The sequence below is a fragment of the Bubalus bubalis genome, chromosome 16 (genome assembly GCF_019923935.1).
Source record: "Bubalus bubalis isolate 160015118507 breed Murrah chromosome 16, NDDB_SH_1, whole genome shotgun sequence".
NCBI lineage: Eukaryota > Metazoa > Chordata > Mammalia > Artiodactyla > Bovidae > Bubalus > Bubalus bubalis.
In genome coordinates this window covers 55485484-55505277 of record NC_059172.1, presented here as the reverse complement: position 1 = coordinate 55505277, position 19794 = coordinate 55485484, and the positions used below count along the sequence as shown (strand labels likewise).

Genomic DNA, 19794 nt, shown 5'->3' with positions numbered 1-19794 from the left:
CAGCTCAATACATGTCGGAGTAAACGGATGAGTGGAGGAGGACAAGTGACTGAGTCTGGCTGTGGAGGCGGTGCAATCGTAAAGCCTGGTTCAGAACACTGACCACCAATCCGTACTTAAAAAAAAAAATCAAGGCTGGAGGGGAAGAGAAAGAATAGCACCCGTGGTCAGTTCAGTTCAGTCGCTCAGTCGTGTCTGACTCTTTGCGACCCCATGAATTGCAGCACGCCAGGCCTCCCTGTCCATCACCAACTCCCTGAGTTCACTCAGACTCATGTCCATGGAGTCAGTGATGCCATCCAGCCATCTCATCCTCTGTCGTCCCCTTCTCCTCCTGCCCCCAATCCCTCCCAGCATCAGGGTCTTTTCCAATGAGTCAACTCTTCGCATGAGGTGGCCAAAGTACTGGAGTTTCAGCTTTAGCATCATTCCTTTCAAAGAAATCCCAGGGCTGATCTCCTTCAGAATGGACTGGTTGGAGCTCCTTGCAGTTCAAGGGACTCTCAAGAGTCTTCCCCAACACCACAATCCAAAGGCATCAATTCTTCGGCACTCAGCTTTCTTCACAGTCCAATTCTCACATCCATACACGACCACTGGAAAAACCATAGCCTTGACTAGACGGACCTTTTTTGGCAAAGTAATATCTCTGCTTTTGAATATGCTATCTAGGTTGGTCATAACGTTCCTTCCAAGGAGTAAGCGTCTTTTAATTTCATGGCTGCAGTCACCATCTGCAGTGATTTTGGAGCCCCCCAAAATAAAATCTGACACTGCTTCCACTGTTTCTCCATCTATTTCCCACAGTCCAAAGTCCTGTTCCTTTAGAATCCACCTGCCAATGCAGGAGACTCAAGAGAGGCGGGTTCGATCCCTGGTTCTAGAAGATGCTTTGGAGTAGGAAATGGCAACACACCCCAGCATTCTTGCTTAGGAAATCCCATGGACAGAGAAATTTGGCAGACCACAGTCCGTGGAGTCGCAGTCTGACACGACTGAGCCACGGAACACACACGAAGTCCTGCTCCTTTAGGGGGCGGGGCTGGGGCAATTCGCCTCTGCTCTTCAATTGACCAATCCCCGCCTCAAGGGGGCGGGGATTTCAATCTGTTTCCGCCCCACCTCTGTAAAGCACTGAATGTGTTTGGGCACCGTTCAAACGGGCCAATGAACGCTCGATGTTTCCTGTGGTTGGTTCTCACCGATTGGCCAGAGTTCGTCGCCCCTCCCTCCTTGACATGCCTCTTGCCCCACCCTTTCTCACACAAGATGGCGGCGCCCAGCGGAATAGAGGCCGCGCCTGGGGTTTGCTGAGGCTCGCTCCCTTCCCTCTTGCTTCCTTAGGCGCAAAGCGCCGCGAGCCCAGAGAACGGGGGCCGGGAGGGGACAGGGGCACCTGCGTAGCTGGACCGCGAGCCTGCGCCCAGCCTGCGCCGCCCCCACCCGGCCCCGGCCTGGCCCGATCCCTTCCGTTCCCGGTGTTCTCTCGATCTGACCCATTGCCCGGCTGTGGTACGCCACCAGCAGGTCTCCAAAGCTGAGATTTTCCCTCCAGCCCGGGATCACGTCCACTTTAGAGATGTTTGGCTTCTTTCTTCCCAAACAGACCGCCTTCAAAACCGGGAGTCCTGGACCAGCACCTGGCCCCCTTTCCCTCCCCTGAGACTCCACTTTTTCTAACCCAATTTTTCCTCAGTTTCTCTCTGATTGGAGAGACAGTTCACTTCCCTTCCAGATTAATCCCTGAGCCCCCTTCCCCCCAAATATTGACAACCCTGACACCCCCCTCAGCCGGGAGCCAGACTTCTCTGGGACCAACCCCATAGCCCTATCATGGAGGCTGTGTACTTGGTAGTGAATGGGGTGGGCCTGTTGCTGGATGTGCTGACCTTGGTGTTGGACCTCAACTTCCTGCTGGTGTCCTCTCTCCTGGCTTCCTTGGCCTGGCTCCTGGCCTTCATCTACAACCTGCCACACACGGTACTGACTAGTCTTCTGCACTTGGGCCGTGGAGTCTTACTTTCACTGCTGGCCTTGATTGAAGCTATGGTCCGCTTCACCTGTGGGGGCTTGCAGGCCTTGTCTACGGTACTGTACAGCTGCTGTTCTGGCCTGGAGAGTCTAAAGCTCCTGGGGCACCTGGCCTCCCATGGGGCGCTTAGGAGCCGGGAGATCCTCCACCGAGGTGTCCTCAATATGGTCTCCAATGGCCATGCTTTGCTGCGTCAGATCTGTGACGTCTGTGCCATCACCATGAGCCTGGTGGCCTACGTGATCAATAGCCTGGTCAACATCTGCCTCATTGGCACTCAGAACTTCTTCTCCCTTGTGCTGGCCCTGTGGGATGCAGTGATGGGGCCGCTGTGGAGGATGACAGATGTAGTGGCTGCCTTCCTAGCCCACATTTCCAGCAGTGCCGTGGCCATGTCCATCCTTCTCTGGACCCCCTGCCAGCTAGTGCTGGAGCTCTTGGCCTCAGCTGCCCGCCTCCTGGGCAGCTTTGTGCTTGTCAATCTCACTGGCCTGGTGCTGCTGGCTTGCGTGCTGGCAGTGACAGTGACTCTGTTGCACCCAGACCTCACCCTGAGGCTGGCCACCCGGGCGCTCAGTCAGCTCCATGCCCGGCCATCCTACCACCGGCTCAGAGAGGATGTTGTGAGGCTCTCTCGGCTAGTTCTGGGCTTGGAGGCCTGGCGCCGAGTCTGGAGCCGTAGCCTGCAGCTGGCGAGCTGGCCAAACCGGGGAGGGGCCCCTGGAGCCCCGCAGGGTGGCCCTAGGAGGCTGCCCTCAGCCAGGACATGGCGACAGGATGCTCTTCCTGAAGCTGGGCCCCGATCGGAGGCAGAAGAAGAGGAGGTCAGGATGGCCAGAGTGACGGCTGCCCGGGGCCGGGAGAGGCTCAACGAGGAGGAGTCTGTAGCTGGGCAGGACCCGTGGAAATTGCTGAAGGAGCAGGAGGAGCGGAAGAAATGTGTCATCTGCCAGGACCAGAGCAAGACGGTGCTGCTTCTGCCTTGTCGGCACCTGTGCCTGTGCCAGGCCTGCACTGAGATCCTGATGCGCCACCCCGTCTACCACCGCAACTGCCCACTGTGCCGTCGGGGCATCCTGCAGACCCTCAACGTCTACCTCTGAAGGTTTCCTCCCTCCCTCCTGCCCACCCCTCCATGCTCCACGCAGCCCCCTGCGCTCAGACAGCGTTCACACCTGATCGCTGGGTCCCGGCCTGCATCCCCTGCTGCCCCGACAGTCATCGTGCTGAGTCTCTAAGCTGCATCTCCAGGACTTTGAAATGGGAAACCCTGGAAGACTGTGACTTGGGTAGGGGCAGGGTAACAGCTTTTCCTTACCCCGTGTGTCCTGTGATGCCGAGGGTGGTGAGGGTGTCACTCTGCAAGGCCCTGGAGACTGTTCACTGTGGACTCCCCTCCAGCCAGGGCCCACCCTGATGCCAGCGGTGGGGACTCCCCCTGCTTCGCTTCTGGTTTTTCTGTTGCGGATTTGTAGGTTCTCTCCCTGCACCCTCCCCACTTCCTTCCCAGCTTCTTCAGCCATGCACATCAATGTCATTTGGGTATTTTGGCAATTCAAGGGCCTTAGAATTATCTTGAACATTTGCTTTCAGCTGGAGCTGCTATGCTCTGGCAGGCTTTGGGGGTAGTATCTCTCAGGTGCCCTTTGAGCTGCTTCTACCTGTCGTGATCTTACAAGGCTCCCTCCTTACCTGACCCAACAGCTGGGATCTAGAATTACCCCCCCAGGTGTGTGTGTATATGTGTATGTTTGCACCTGGCTTTGGGACCATGTACCCTCTGATACCTGGCATCACTGGGAACCTCAGGAGGGATAACCAGATTTCTGTTCCTCTTCCTTTCACTCCCCACATCACAGAGAAAAAAATGGCATTCCCCTTCTGTCCGTCTCTCCCTGCCACTGGGGAGGGCAGACTGTGCACATTTCACTAGAGTCCAAATACAGAAGGAGCCAGGGCTGAGGGGCATGCAGCTCCCTGAGGGGTCCATCTGGCCCAGGATTCAATGAATAAAGTTGTGTTACAGCTCTGATGGCCTCTGCGTGCATCTTTGCACGGGTGAATGGTTGGTTATGCTAATGGATGCTGCAGCAGGGTCTTTCAGTCCCAAGTGTAGTTGATGGGGGAACTGGCAGGGGAAGAGCTGAGATAGGGTGCCTTGGGGAGAGCCCGTGCCCTGTGTGGCTAGATTTGCTTTTACCTTCTCCAGTTTGTGCCCTCTCATATGCATGGCTTTTGGAAAGCTCTATCTTTTCCAGGCTTCCCTGGTGGCTCAGTCAATAAAGAATCTGCCTGCAGTGTGAGAGACCTGTAGGGTTTGATCCCTGGGTTGGGGAGATTCCCCCGGACAAGGGCATGGCAACCCACTCCAGTATTCTGTCCTGAATCCCCATGGACAGAGGAGCCTGGAGGGCTACAGTCCATGGGGTCTCAAAGAGTCAGACACGACTGAGTGACTAAGCATAGCCCTATCTTTTCCATTTTGCCAGAATTGAGCCCTCAGAAAAGGAATGTGAACTTACCCATTGAGCAAGTTTTTCCTCTAGTGCCACTCTTTCCAGGAGAGAACTTGGGGCTCCTGCTGCCTGGAGTGCAATCTATCCTGAGATCCCTGAAGGAGTTGGTGCTTGTCTTTGTGTCTCTTGGCAAAGAGTGGCACTATGATGGGCTGCGGGGCCTCTTCTTGGAGAGCTGGGAGGCCTGCCTCTGGCTCATTTAATGGGCCCAGTCCCCATTGGTCATATCAATCCTCACATGACCTGCAAAGGGGTGGGGGGGTGGGACAGTACCCATAATTGTATGTTAAATGTAGGAGCATAATGCCAGGGCCAGCCTTCTGGAGGGAGGGGAGGGGGGAAAGGGGTAGGTCAGGAGGAAACGCTGAGGAGAGGCCCCTCCACTTTTGTGTTGAGAGCCTGAGCTGATGTGGGCCTGGCAAGCCCGGCTTTGTTAGTCCTTGGGTTAGGGGCGGGACAAGGCAGGGAGACTTGAAGGGGCTCTGCGGCTAGCCTCAGACTTAGTGGCGCGGCCTAGCACAGTGAGGGAGCATTCCCCACATCCACCTTGGAGTGGAGAGGCCTGAGGAAGGGCTTTTCTGCCCCTCTTCCCCCAACCCTGGAGGGGGAGATGACCAAAGGGAGGCTTAGTTACTTCCAGTCTCTGTTTAATGTGAGGATAAACATTTTATGAGAGAAGATAAACTTCCTGAGCTGGGAGCAAATGACCCCATTATCCCCCACCCCCATCTGGAATCCTCCTGGGAGACCTCAAAACCCTTCCTCTACCTAATCCCCCTAGTAGCCAGGAGCTCAAGCTATCTAGGGTCACTGCTGCATTCTGGAACTAGGGCGCCCCCTTGTGGCCATCTCCGAAATGACATCTCTAGACAGCCAGGGACACTTCACTCCCCTGGCATCAGGGACAGAGAAATAGTGTTCCAGTCATCCAGGAAACAGGCACATAGCCAGAGCAGCCATGGGTGAAAATCCCAAGTTCCTTTTTGTTGGTCAGGGCAGGGATGTGTGTGTTGAAGCTCCAGCCAGTTCTTATGACATCTTCGAGTTAGAAAAAAGGTGTGCCTTCTTGGGAGGCCGGAGTCCCCCACCAGGACACCATCCCTAGCAGGGCGCTCCTGTTCACAACCTACACCGCTTGGGGGGCAGCTCCGTGGACCGGGCCTCTTCATCACCTGGGCCTGTTTTCTGTATCTCCTGGTCCATAGCTCCATCTAGCCTAAGAGCCCTCCCTTCTGCCTGAACACCCTCTCCCTCCACCCTGCTCCCTTGTCTGCCCATTCTCAGAATCAAAGCATCTCCACCAGTAAAGAGAGACTGAAGCCAGTAGGAGGGTTTTATTAGATTTATTGAATGATCTCTGAGAAAAAGGGCCCAGGAGCAGGAGGGATGAGGGAAGACCCAGAGAGACAGGGGACCAGAAAACGAGCACTGCACCTTGGGGTCCCGGGCCAGAGCAACTGGGGGGAGCTACCAAACTCCTTTGATCTAGGGCAGAAATCCAGCCACTGCCCCATGCTGCCAGCCCTCATCTCAGCCTTGATCCCCATTCCCTGCCAGCAGCAGAACGGAGAGGCCCCCACCCCACCTCTGCAGTCATTCAGGACATTCCAGGGGGGCCAGCCCTCCCGGGTGATGGGGTGTCACCTCCTCCTCCCCTAGGAGTGAGACAGCATGAGCTCACTTTCCAGTGGGCATCAAGCGAAGACAGGGGAGTTGTGCCAGTCAGAATACACTAGAAATCCAGAGAAGGTGCTGTCTGTCTTGATGCTGGCGTAGATGCCAATATAATCCCCCACGCCCACCTGTACCCACACCTGGTCTTCAGGCTCCAGCCTCACCATGGCGCCCCCGGAGAGCGAGGCTGGCTTGGGCCACCCCCCGAAGAACTGAAAGAAAGAGGCGATAGACTCGCCATTCTTGACCAGATCAAACTGCAGGCTAGCCCGGTAGACGGTGGCGTGGACGGCAAAGTAGTAGACCCCGGGCACCTGGCAGGTGAACTTGCCGGTGACGGCGTCGTAATGTCCCTGCTCGTTCACCAGCACGCGGTCGAAGGGTAGGGGCGCGTCCGACGGCGGGGGCACCCGGCTCTCAGAGCGCTTAGCGCTGAAGGCGGAGCGCGGAGGCACCGAGCACTCGCCCGCCGGCCCGGTTGCCCCCATGGGTCCCGCCTCTCCTCGCGGCCCGGGCTCCCCACGCGGCCCCGGGAGGCCTGAGGGTGGGAAGGGGAGGGAAGCAGAGCGGTTAGGGTGCGCCCGCCGGGGTCCTCCCGCACCCTCCCTCAGCCGCCCAGCCGCCCCTTCCCGGCTGCGGCCGCCCTGCGCCCCAGGGCCCCCATCCCCGCTTCCTGCAGGGCTCGGAGCGGATCTGAGGGTCCCAGGGGTTCCGGCTCCCGCCGCTGAGTCACTCCTCTGCGGGCTCCCCGATCTGACGGGGTCGGGCGGGGACGGGAGCGGCGCCCCCTGGCGTGAACCCCTAGCTCGGGACCCCGCGGGCAAGAGACGGGCCGCGCTCACTGGGACGTCCCCACCGATTGCCGCCGAGGCGCCGCTTACCCGGCCTCCCGCCCTCGCCTTTCTCTCCCGGAGCCCCGGGCGCGCCATCGCGGCCGTCGCGGCCGTCGCGGCCCGGCAGGCCCTGGCTGCCGTGGTGGCCCGGCGTGCCGGGAAGGCCCGGGTGCCCCGGGCACAGGCTGGGGATCTTGTTGTCGTCCAGAGGGGCCGAGCCGGTCGCCAGGCCCAGGAGCAGCAGGGCGAGGAGCGGCCTCATGGCGCTGGCACGCGGAGCCCGGACGCCGCGGGCCTCTGGTCGTCTGTGGGCCGGGCAGGACAGGAGTCGGGACTAAGAATCCTGGGACCTGTCTCGGTCCCCACTCCCGGCGCGGCCGGCTCGGTCCCCAACCCCACTGCCGTGTCCCTGAGCGAGGCTGAGTGGCCGCGTGGGAAAGAAGAAGAGGGGTCCCTAGACCCGGGAACCTCTAAAGCCCCGCGCCGAGGGAAGGACAGACCGGACCTCCCTCCTCCTCCAGCCCCGGCCGGCGCCCAGTCTTTCCCACAGTCCCCTCCCCCCGCCCCATCTCCCCGCCCCACTCACGCCCCTCCCGGCGCCCGGGGCTGCTCGCTCTCTCCGTGGCCTTCGGGGCTCTGGCTAATTCAGACCCTCCAGGTGACCCCAGCTCTGCCTTCCCTGCGCTTCTCTCCAGCCAGGCTCCCCCTGCCCCCGGTGTCTCCCTGGTCCTGGTTCGTTCCTTGCCGGCTCCGCTGTGCTCCTCCCAGACTCCAAGAGGAAACCAGTTGCTCGGGGGCCAAGAGCCCGGGCCGGGAAGTAGCAGGGAAATAACTCGTGGTGTCGTGCGGCGGCCGGCCAAAGTTTGGGGGAGAAAGGCGGGAGAGGTTTGAGGCGGGCACAGAGAGGCAGAACTGTGAGAGACAGACGCCCAGGGCATCCATAGCTCCAAGGAGCTGGAAGCAGAGATGATGCCGCGACAGAGACCAAGGATAAATCCAGGAGAAATAGAAGCTGAGAACTGAGGGTGGAGGGTTCTAGAGCAGTAGACAACTGGATGGCCAGGGCTCAGAACAGGCCCTGCCACATGACTAGACTCTAGATGACATTTTCTGTTGAATAAATGAAAATGTCAGAAGGCGGGGTGATAGAGAGCCTGAAAAACCAGATGGGAGATGGGGAAGGCAGAAGACAGGAAGTCAAGGTCAGAGACTTGGGTGGGAAGGGGTCCAGATTGTCAGTGGTACAGCGTGGAGTCAGGCCAGCTGTTTGAAGCAGCTGGGGAAAGTAAAGGGATGGGGGAGGATCTGGGAGGGTGGGAGGGCCCCACTAGCCCCACTGAGGACTCCTCTTCCCCTCCCTGGGAGGACCCCGAAGTGGGGGGGATGGGCAAAGTTCCATGTTGGGCCCCTTGCCTTGCTTCCCTGCCTGCCTACCCTGATGGGCAAAGGAGGGTGTGTAGCAGAGGGCAAGGGCCCCGCCTCAGGGGTCAGGGCTGGGCACAAGCCTCCAGGCCAGCTGCCTCAGGCAGCCTGTTGCAGTTGAAGGGCCAGGGGGTGCCCAATAGCGCCAGGCCAGACTGGCACTGGCGCTCTGCCTCCTGGCAGACAGAGCGGCAAGGGGGAAGGACACTGCCTAGCGGGGTGCAGTGGGGCACCAGCAGCCCGCAAAGGAGCCTCCGGAAATTCTGGTAGCAGGGCAGGCTTGTCAGGCTCTGTGGAAGGAAGAGAGGAGCCCTCAGGCACCCGGCTCCCCAGCTTCCCTCCCTTCCTGGGGGCTCCTCCTTATCTCTGCTTGGAGCACCTTGTAACCTCTGAGGACCTCCACCACCTCTTCCTGGGTGGTCATGCCCACCCAGATGTTAGGGAAGGCCGTGGTGTTGTAGCTCAGACCGACGCACATCTCCACCTGGACAGGCTCACAGGCCAGCTCTGCGGGGAGGGGAGGGGAGGGTCACCCTGGGGAGCACTCACTAGCTGTGTGACTGGGGAAAAGTCACCTAATCACCCTTTATGGGTCAGATGGGGCTTGTGAGAACCAAAGGAGATAATATGGAAAGAAAGTGAAAGTGTCAGTTACTCAGTCATGTCCAACTCTGCGACCCCATGGACTGTAGCCCACCAGCCTCCTATGTCCATGGAATTCTCCAGGCAAGATCCTGGAGTGGGTTGCCATTGTTGTGAGAATCAAAGGAGTTAACATAAGATGTTAACATAATATAAGATGCCTTATATACATGTCGAGGGTTCCTGTTCTCGGGAGCCTACTCCAAGCATCTTTCGCCAGCCCCGGGGAATCATGAAGGCACCTCTGTGATCTCAGGGAGCAAGGGTCACCAATATTGGCAGAACCACTAGCCATCTGGAAGGAATTCCCCTGGGCTCACCCACATTTGTGAGGTGGGCCCTGGAGAGAGCCTCTCTGTGTGGCAAAGGCCGGACTGGTTCTTGAAGCCCAAACCATCAGCTCCCAGATTCCCATTTGCCTTGGGGGTAACTCTAAATGCTGTTGCCATGGCTAGGGGAGAATCCCTTCAGGATTTGGTAAAGTGGTCCAGAGTCTGAACAGGGGGTCCCCAGCCCCCATGAGGAAGGATAGGGATAACTGTTCAGACGTGTGCACGTGGGTTTTTCTGGACGGGCACCCAGCCTCCCCAGGCCTGCCAGCCCTGCCCACAGTGCAAGGCAGGCTCCTCACCTGGGGGTGGGAACAAGGGCCTGCTGCAGTTGTCTTCGGCGCAGTCTCGCCATGTGTTGCACATCCATTGTGGACTCTTACACCCTCCATCCTGGCAGGACAACTCTCCGGGCCTACAGGGGCCTGCAGGCACAGGGGGACATGTCTGAATCCCCATGACCTTCACTGTGCCCAGACCAGCATCTGGAACCCTTCCCCATTCTTCTGGAGGCGCCCCTACTGCCCACACCCAAGCGCCCAGGGCCACCTACTCTCTGTGGCGTTGAGGGCCCGGTAGGTGGCTGAGAAGCTCCCAGCGCTGAAGCCATGGTCTGTCCTAAAGAGCACTGCCAGCTGGTGGCGCGAGGAGATGAGACGCGGGGGCGGCTCTGCTCCACAGAACCTGTCCAGAGCAGGCAGCAATCCTGGCATCCGGCCCCCCTGGCTGGGCGAGTGTGCATGAGGCCTCTTGCAGGCCCGGGGGATACCCGGGTGTTCTGGACGATGCCAGAGGGGATGGGAGGCATAGTCATTGACTCATGGGAGGAAGACACATGTGTTCAGTAGACAAAGTACTACACACACTGCTTGAACTTGAGCCACTTCCACCTGGGGAAAATCAGTGAGGGTTCTGGGGGAAGTGGAAATGGACCCAGGAGAACTGGGAGTGGGAGAGGCCTACGGAGGGCTTCCTGGAGGAGGCAACGAAAGGAGTCGAGGCAAGAGGGACAGACACAAAGGTGCAGAAGGACAAGCCTCTTTTTAAAAAGTTTGACAGTGAGGAGCCTCCAGCTTGGTGCAAGAGAGGACAATTAGGCTACTGAATGGGTGTGGTAATTTGTGGGCAGCCTTGACGTCAGGCTGTGGAGATGGGGGTGTATCCTCGGCTCCTCCCGTGGCTCTGCCCTGTACCTGTCCAGGAGGCTGAGGGCTCCAGAGTTGTGGGCCTCGTACACCTCCACGTAGTCAGACTTGCACTCGTCCTGAGCTTCCAGGCTGAAGTTGTGGAAGAGCAGTTCGACGCCATGTCCAGCAGGCACCGAGATATGCCAGGTGCAAAGCTGGGGGAGGGCACAGGTGGGTAATTTATGGGTTCCTTCTCCTGTTCCAATTGGCGTCCCCAGGCTGAGCTCCAGACAGGCTTTCCCTGGTTGCAAGTTGGGTAGGGAGTGGGCGGGCTTGGCCTATACCACTCTCAACATTGTTGGTGGAAGAGCCTTTAACTTGTCTGGTCTCAGAGATAAGCTTACCCAGCACAGGAGCTGGGTACCTAGTAAGCACTTAATAATGTCCCCTTCCTGTTTGCTTGATCTCTTTCCAGGTACAAGGAGTATCTGCCATGCCGTCCTCAATCGCACTAACCCCGCTGCTCAGGTGTGCCCACATGTGCCCCACTGCCCTCCCCATGGAGCGCTGGCTGGCTTACCTGTTGGTAAGGGTACTGCTGCAGGTAGCTGGGAGCAGAGAAAGTGCCCTCAAGCCCAGTCAGGTTCCCCCCACACCCTGTAGAGAGGAGGGGCGGAGGCTCATGAGTTTACTAGATCTGTGCCTTTCGCCAGTAGGCCTGGCAGTGACAGTGGCAAAGAATCTTGTCTGTGCCCATGGGAAACAAGTTCTGGGTCAGAAGGATGACCAGGCAGGTTTGGAGCTGGGCCAGGCCAGGGGGGGTCCAGCCTGCACCTGGATCAGACAGTACCTGCCCGGAGGCTGATTGGACCTGTACCTGAAAACTTGGCACTGCAGTTGGTCTCGTCACTGCCATCAGCACAGTTGGCAAAACCGTCACACACTGAGTCACGCAGCAAGCAGACGAACTGGTCACAGGGGAACTCCTCGTGGGCACAGCTCCCTGGGGGTAGGCATCTGGATTCAGAACCCTCTAGAGTCTCTACCCTTTTTTAGGGCTGGGAGCGGCTGGAGTTGGCCAGTTGACGGGTAGCCCGGCATTTGGTGGGAGAACACTCACCGTGTCCAGGGGCCACAGCCTGGTACCAGGCATGGAAGCCAGATCCTTCCACACTGCTGTCAGAGACGAAGGCCACTCGGAGGCGGCTGGCATTGGTGTTGAGTGTGGGGGGAGGCGCCCTCCCACATACTCTGCAAGAAGCGAGATTGGGGGTGTGGGCGGCTCAGAGCTCAGGGCCAGCAGAAGTGGAGCCTGCCTGGGCTCTGTGGTCCTCTTTCCTGAAGCCCCATCCTGGGGACGATGTGTCAAAAAAGGTTCTGTTCCTTTCCAGCAGAGAGCCGTGACCTCCCTGGCACCTGCTTGTCTATCCTTGAACCATTGATTCATGGGAAAGACATGTGGGAGCTCCAGCTTCCAGATTTGGAAGCCAAGGTCAGAGAGGGGAAGTGACCTTCCCAAGGTCATATAGTAAGATGGTGGCAGAGCTGGGCGCAGAGGCCAAGTCTCTCCATTCTTCCTCCTAGTCAAGAGTTTCCCTCTGCACCTCCCTGGTTCTGCCCTCCAGACAGTCGTTCAGTACAGGGTGGAGAGAGTGGGGGTTGGGATCTCTGGGGACAGAGGAACCTACCTGAGGAGGGGGCCTTCAGGCTCGGGAGAGATTTCCAAGCGATCGAAAAGACAAGAGGCCACACTCTCCGTGCTGAGAGTTTCGATCTTGAGCTGTATTGTGTGGTCTGTGGCCACCTGGATATGCCACACGCAGTGGGCGTTGGGTGGGTAAGGGTCTGGGTAGTTGGGGCTGCTGAAGAAGCCCCTTGGGCCGGGAAGGAGGCCCCCACAGGCTGCAGAGATGGAGGTGAGCGTTCAGAGGTCAAAAGAAGAGAGAGTTTTTTTTTTTTTTTTCCCTCAAGGTGCCTCTTCCTGCATACCCCTCTCCTGCTATCTTGGGCCCTTCTCCAGGAAGATCAGCCCTGAGTGCTCACCGGACTGGGGTGCGAGGCTCACTCCTGCCTCCGGTTGCCCTTTAGGGGTCCCAGTTGCCTGGGAGGTGGTGGTGGAGGTGGCAGGGGTAGTGCCAGTGGTGGCGAGGCCTCCGGAAGGCAGTGGACGGTAGGTGGCCCCCGGTGAGGTTGTAGCCTGCAATTCTGGAGGTGACAGGATGGGGGAGGGGGCTCAGAGGCTCTGGATCCCTTGGGGGCATGGGCAGAAGAGCTCATGGAGTCTCATCCTAAAGCCCTTCTTCCTGCAGGCCCTGGGGACTTACGGGCCAGGATGATGGCCACCAGCAGCCCGAGCAGCAGGAGCAGCAGGCCGGCCAGCAGGAGGACACACAGCCAGGAGAAGCGGCAGTCTGGCTGCAGCCGTCGGGGATGCCGACCTGCGGACAGGCAGGGCGGGGTTTTGAGAGCCCTCTCCCTAAGGCGTCCCTCACCTACCACCCTGAGCTGCCAGGCCTTTCTTGTCCTACCCCGGGTCACCCCCTGAGATGGTTACCATGCCAGGGAGCTCGGGTGCTGCAGTCGGCGTCCTCCCGGAGGGCGGGGAGGGGGCAAGGTGGCCCTGATTCAGGCTCGAAAGCAGGATTGCAGAACTCAGTCTGAAGGGAGAGATCTGGGGGCTGAGGGCCGGTGGCAGTGCTGCCTGGCAGGTGTGCTCACGGGGCACGGCGGCCCTAGGCAGGCGTCTGGGGCTTGTGGGAGCGGCCCTGGTGGCCCTTACCTTGCTCAGCTCTGTCGTCTCCACACAGAGGACGATATCTGAGCAGTCCTTCATGGCTCTAGGCTCTGCATGGCTTTCTGGAGTCCCTGGGACAGCAGCACAAGACCCCAAAGAGCCCACTTCCTGCCCCAGTCCCCCTCTCAAGGGGCAGCCTCTGCTCCCTGAGGCCGAGGGCAGTCGGGGTAGACCAGCTGTCCTGCTGCCCTAGGCAGACTGGCTCAGGCTGCTGGCTATTCTGTCTCTGTGTGGGGGAAGGAACAACAGCCAGAAGGAATTCGCAAAGGCATGGAATGGTCGCTTAATCCAACTCAGCTGAGGGTGCTGAAGTCGAGACCCTGGCACACAGCAGTGGTCCTTAAAGGCACAGGCCATGGCTGAGGACACCCTGCACAGGAAGCTGGGTGCTCTGTGTGGGCTGTGGCAGGGAGCTGGTCACCCCCTTTCTTAATCTCACTGAGGTGCTGAGTGAGTGCTGGGAGGGAAGAGGGGCAATGGGGCATCTTGCAAGCATGAAGGAGCCTTCAAAGCCAGGTGTGAGGACTTGGCAGCTTCAAAGCCCATGAGTCCCGAGGGCCCCGGACAAAAACAGCGGCCTTCTGCTCCTTCCAGGCTTCCCAGGTGGCTCAGGGGTAAAGAATCTGTCTGCCAATGCAGGAGACGGGAGTTCAGTCCCTGGGTGGGGAAGATCCCCTGGTGAAGGAAATGGTAACCCACTCCAGTATTCTTGCCTGAAATACCATGGACAGAGGAGCCTGGTGGGCTACAGTCCATGGGGTCGCAAAGAGTCAGACAACAGTTTAGCGACTAAACGACAATTGCTCCTTGGCATCTGGGTGACTGAGGCATTACCCAAGCTGGGTCTTTGAAAGTCCCCCTAAAGCACCCGGGTGCCCAGGGACAAGAACATGGTGTGGGCGGGACATGGTGTGTAGGGGCTGCTTGTGAGCTTGAGGGGTTGGCTGCTTCTTCCTGGGCCGCTTCAGGCTGCAGGAGAAAGGACAGAGGAGGAGAAGGTGCCTGAGGCCTTGGGCAGGGTCAGGGCAGGCCCTTCAGATGGGCTGTGAATTCTGGTGGGTGGTGCCATCTGCTGTTGCAGGATAGAAAATCTGCCCTCTGCAAACTACATCACTCCGTGCCTCTCTCTCCAGGAGCGAAGTTCTCCTGGAAAATCCCCGCCTGGCTCAGCTGTCCGCAGGGAGACTGGAAAGGGATTGTCATCTGTTTTGACTCGGCCATGCTCGGGCTGAGTTGGGCAGGGCAGGAGGTGGGGAAGCAGAGTATTTTTTTTCTACTGTTTGTAGAATCTGTTACATACTAGCCCTGGGTGAGAGGTTCTGAGTGCAATTTCTCTCCTTGAATCACTGTGAGGCCGCATAATCCTTTAACAAATGATGGCCTACGGCTCCGGCTCCTGGGAGGTTCAGTAACTTCCTCAAGGTCACACAGCTGGTGAGATACCGAGACAGGAGTTGAACCCAGGACTGGGAAAATCCAAAACGCACATTTTCTCAGACACACCTCTGTGCCTGTACACTGGCCCGAGGCAGGCTGGTGACGGAGGGGAGCTAAGTGAGGAGCCCCACGGGGAGAGAAGCTGGGAGGCTGAGTCTGTGTCCCTGAGGCAGCTCTCCTCACCCGCACACATCCAGCTCCTCTCTCTTTTTGTTTATTTTTAATTTTACTTTTTTTAAACACCAAAAACATTTTTGTATTGGAGTATATAGCCAATTAACAGTGTGATAGTTCCTAGTGAACAGCAAAGGGACTCATACACACATACACATGTATCCACTCTTCTCCCAACCTCTCTCCCATGCAGGCTGGGTCAGAACGTTGAGCAGAATTCCCTGGGCTATGCACTAGGTCCTCATAGCTTACCCATTTTAAATATAGCGGTGTGCCTCAGTCCATCCCAAACTCCCCAACTACCCCTTCCCCCTGGCAAGCATAAGTTTGTTTTCTTAAGTCTGTGTCTCTCCTTTTATTTTTTAAAAAATATTTATTTGGCTGCGCCAGGTCTTAGTTGCCCTAAATCTTTGATCTTCGTTGACACATGCAGTCTCCTTAGCTGAGGCATGTGGGATCTCATTCCCTGACCAGGGATCCAACCCGGACCCCTGCACTGGGAGCTCAGAATCTTAGCCTCTGGACCACCAGGGAAGTTCCCTGCTCCTCTCCATTCACCTGCGGAGGGCCCTGGGGCACTTTTGTCTAGGGGAGAAAGCTTTCCTGGGTCCTAAGGCTGGACTGTTTTTAGGGGGTTTAAAAGGTCGAAAGTATTGTCCATAAATAACACAGGCATTGTTTGTCCTTCTCCCTTTCATTCCTGAGCGCACAGCATGGTTTCATGAGGCTGCCTGATGTGAAGCAGGTGAGAATCCAGCCAGGTGTTAATGAGATTTGCAAAAATGTAAATATTATCCTTCTTCCTCAGTTCTTTCTGTTTTGGAAAATGTAGTTTTATTACTCAACCATTAAAAAGAATCCATTTGAATCAGTTCTAATGAGGTGGATGAAACTGGAGCCTATTATACAGAGTGAAGTAAGCCAGAAAGAAAAACAGGATACAGTATATTAATGCATATATATGGAATTTAGAAAGATGGTAACGATAACCCTGTGTGAGAGACAGCAAAAGAGACACAGATGTATTGAACAGTCTTTTGGATTCTGTGGGAGAGGGCGAGGGTGGGATGATACTGGAGAATGGCATTGAAACATGTAAAATGCCATATGTGAAGTGAATCGCCAGTCCAGGTTCGATGCATGATACAGGGTGCTCAGGGCTGGTGCACTGGGATGACCCAGAGGGATAGGATGGGCAGGGCGGTGGGAGAGGGGTTCAGGATGGGGAACTCACGTACACCCATGGCGGATTCATGTCAATGTATGGCAAAACCACTACAATATTGTAAAGTAAAAAAATTAAAAATAAATAAAACTGAGATTAAAAAATAAATAAATACAGAATCCAAACATGGCTTAAAAAAAAAAAAAAATTTAAGGGAATTCCCTGGCAGCCCAGAGGTTAGGACTCTGTGCTTCCACTGCAGGGGGTTACTGGTTCGATCCCTGGTCACAGAACTAAGATTCCACAAACTGTGTGGTGCAGCCAAAAAAAGAAAGAAAAGAAAGAAAATGTTTCTTATGTTAGCATATAAAAGGTTTACTGTTATTTTAAAATTTTATTTAAAAATTAATAAGTATTTGGATTCCTTTCAAATTTTAATATGGTAAATATTGATAGCTAAAACAGGCAGGGAGACTTCTTGGAAGAGGTGGACATTTGGTCTAAAGTTGAGGGACTTCCCTGGTGGTTCATTGGATAAGACTCTGTGTTCCCTATGCAGGGGGCCTGGGTTCTATTCCAGGTCAGGGAACTAGATCCCAGATGCTGCAACTAGGACCTGGCATAGCCAAATAAAACTTCTTTTTAATTAAAAAAAAGTGAGAGAATTGAAAAAGATTTTAGTAGGTAAAACTTGGGGGTTGGGTAGGGATTCCAGAAAAGAGGGGCTGCTTAGCACTGTGGGCCTCAGGAGCCTGGGTTGTAATCCCTTTTAAGCAGGGAGTGGCTTGGTCAGAACTGGGTCTCAGAACAGCCCCTGTTTGTGGGGAAGTGGTAGAAAGGAGGCAAGGGGGAGGCAGGCAGGGCTGGAAGCTTCTCTCTGGCTTTGCCCTTGCCCACAGCCATCCTCCACGACACCCTTTGCAGTTGGCTGCTTCCTGAAAGTATTCCTAGGAGGGGAGGTAAGCTGTGCGAGGCACCAGGGCAGGGTGGGACGAGGGCTCGGCTAAACGGACAACAGAGAAACAGAACTTGATCCTCATAACAGCCCTGGGGGGCAAGGTCAGGGAGGCGTTTTTGTTCCCATTTTCCAGATGTCACTGAGGTGCCAGAGTCGCACAGCTGGCAAGGAGCAGTGTTGGGTTTCATAGCTGGGTCTATTGGATTCTGATTTTTTAGCTTTTGTTCCTTTTGTTCCTTTCCTTTTTTTATTCTTTCCTTCCAAGTTTTTTCTGCAAACCGTGTAGAATAGCAGGGGTGAGAGGGCCTGTGGGCAAGGACCCCGAAGGCAGCCTTTGCTGGAGCCCAGGTGTGCGGAGGAGGCCTGGGCCCTGAGGCCCCGGGGAGGTTTTCTGCTGGCGGCCATCAAGTCGCAGGTTCTTGCTGCATTCTTGGCTGCCTCTTGGGCTTCCTTTTCTCCTTTGCAGGCCCCAGGCCTTGGCCTTCTTGCCTCTTCCTTCTCAGGGGTGTGCCTGCCTCCTCGCTGCCTGCAAGGACTTTGTGTCTCCAGCCCTCCCTTTTCTTGCCCCTGCAGGGGCAACTGCATGGACTTTCCTGCCAGCCACTGTGGATAAAACTAACAAGCTAAGGGAAGTGACCCCTTTTCTTGCTCAGGCGATTTCCAGACTCCCGGAAGCTCCACTGGGCTTTTGCTTTGGTTCCTGCAAAAGCTTGGCCTGCCTGGCTCTCTGTGGCCCCTCCATAACCAGGAAGGGCAAGGCTAGCTGAAGTTAGCTGTCACCTTCTACGTTCTGGCTCACTAGCTCTCCCTCCTACTGGGCCTCTGGCCCCAGACCTTCACTCCTGCCAGGTTGGCCTCTCTCTGGTCCCTGGCACACACTGTACCTACCCTGTCTTTGTCCAGGCTTGTCCTCGGATCTGAACACTTTCCTTTTGCTCGCTTCCAGGGCCAGCATTCTAGGCATGCATTTGGACTTAATTCTCCTTCACTAAGTCTGTCAAATACTCTCTCCTCTCGTTATTCACTGCCACCTGTACCCTTGACTCCCACCCCTCTGGTTCCTGGATCTTTAGTCTCTAGGAGCCAGGACGACTGCAGCTCTATCCCAGCCCACCCTCTGCGGTCTCCAAGAGGAAGGTCACACCAAGTACCAGGAAATCAGAAGAGCTCAGCCCTTGGCTTTGGAATGCCCAGACAGTGCTCTGCGTCACTAACTGTGTGGTTTGGGCAATGCTGTACTATACTTATTGCATTCCTGAAAAGTCAGAAACACTCTGAGAGGCCAGGGGAACTCGGCATTTGCTAAGGATCACTCGCTATGAGAATCTTAGTGGAGTGTTGATGGCACAGTCCTGGAAATGGAGGTGGGGCTGGGGGAAATGGACATCCATTGAGTACCTACTATGTGCCAGACTCTCACAGTCACAATTCTGAGTAGCTCTCGTTGTGCACAGATTACAGAGGTGGAAACAAGCCCAGAGAAATGAAATACTTTGCTTGGACTATGAATGCTGTTCTCTCTGCTGCCCTGTCTCCTGCCCAGGTGCTCATTTGTGCCTCTAGAGCGGTGCGTGGGCCCAGGTATGCAACAGATTGTGCTGGTTTGCTCTTGGCTGTATGAACGTGTAAGAACCCCATGGACAGAAGGGCCTGGTAGACTACAGTCCACAGGGTCACAAAGAGTTGGACACAACTGAAGCGACTTAGCATGTATGAATGTGTAAAGTGAGTGAGTTCCCAGGTTACTGTTCCGCTCAGCTGAACACAGGGTTGGGCAGTTTGCTGCAGAAAGCCCTGAAAAATGCTGTCAATTATTTGACCAAAAGGAAGAGCACTCAGATGGAAAGAGAGCTGGTGGGGAGTCAAGATCCCCGAGTTGCGTCCTGTCCCTGCCACCAACAAGCTGGTGGACTTGAGGTGTCTCTAGAGCGCGTGTCCTCCCTGGCAAGATGAGAACATGGACAAGGTGACCCCAGAGGAAAGCAGGACACATTTTCTGAGCAGGCTCCTTTAAAACAGATAGACTCTAGGAAATGGAATCAGGGAACCAGAGGTAGGACTTGCATTTAGGGAAAAAATGACTTAGAGTGAGAACATTTGAGTTGAGACCTTTGAGAAGCTCTAGTAGCAGTCCAGTCTCCTTAATTCAGAGATGAGACACCAAGGCCCAGAAAGAGGGAGGTTCTTGCTCAAGGTCACACAAGAGCAGGAGCAAGGGGAGCTTCTCCTCTAGGGAGAGGCCTGCTGGGATGCCAGCAAAGAATGGGGACCGCAATCCCAGTTGCTAGGAGGCAAAGCTGACAGGTGAAGAAACATGGCGATAGGCTGTTTGGGGACCTGTGCAGCTCTAGGGCCTGTTGCCGCGGGGATGAGGAAGCACCACAGGTTAAGTACAGAAGGAAGGGCTGGGAGCAAGGGTGGGCTGAACCCCCGTCCTTGAGGGGCCCTTACCTATATATAGTCTGTCTGTTCCCCAGTAGAAGACAACAAAACACACAGGTGACTTCTACCTCTCGTGAAAAATTGGTCACAGAAGAGGTAGAGCACCTTACGTGGATTAGGGGCTCAGCCATCCACTTTGCTCAAGCCTGATGTTTCCATTTGGAAGGTCATCCTGCTCACTTGTGGTTTGGGGGAAATTATCTTTCCTAGGTCAGGCCCCTGCCAGCGCATGTTTGGGAGAAATCTCTG

General features: G+C 56.2%; 3 protein-coding genes across 4 annotated transcripts; 1 reads left to right on the top strand and 2 right to left on the bottom strand.

Moving 5' to 3' along the window:
- The first annotated feature begins 1248 nt into the window (after positions 1-1248).
- RNF26 (ring finger protein 26) lies at positions 1249-4062 on the top strand. Its single transcript, XM_006054402.3, has one exon. It carries the CDS (start codon positions 1834-1836, stop codon positions 3133-3135), a length of 1302 nt encoding a protein of 433 aa, XP_006054464.1. The 5' UTR covers positions 1249-1833; the 3' UTR covers positions 3136-4062.
- Positions 4063-5875: 1813 nt separating this feature from the next.
- Positions 5876-8964, bottom strand: C1QTNF5 (C1q and TNF related 5). 2 transcript variants are annotated; one of them, XM_044929617.2, is made up of 3 exons: positions 8857-8964; positions 7104-7360; positions 5876-6760 (listed from the first exon to the last, which is right to left on the bottom strand). In XM_044929617.2, exons 2-3 carry the CDS (start codon positions 7315-7317, stop codon positions 6243-6245), a joined length of 732 nt encoding a protein of 243 aa, XP_044785552.1. In that variant the 5' UTR covers positions 7318-7360; positions 8857-8964; the 3' UTR covers positions 5876-6242. The 2 variants fall into 2 exon arrangements, with proteins under 2 accessions (XP_044785552.1, XP_025122554.1); XM_025266769.3 differs by lacking the exon at positions 8857-8964 and adding an exon at positions 7642-8033.
- LOC102411040 (membrane frizzled-related protein) lies at positions 8124-13676 on the bottom strand. Its single transcript, XM_006054404.4, has 13 exons — positions 13355-13676; positions 13130-13232; positions 12900-13013; positions 12619-12780; positions 12264-12477; positions 11696-11826; positions 11453-11578; positions 11156-11232; positions 10642-10790; positions 10002-10132; positions 9751-9873; positions 8857-8984; positions 8124-8767 (listed from the first exon to the last, which is right to left on the bottom strand). Exons 1-13 carry the CDS (start codon positions 13406-13408, stop codon positions 8543-8545), a joined length of 1737 nt encoding a protein of 578 aa, XP_006054466.4. The 5' UTR covers positions 13409-13676; the 3' UTR covers positions 8124-8542.
- Between the last annotated feature and the right edge of the window lie 6118 nt (positions 13677-19794).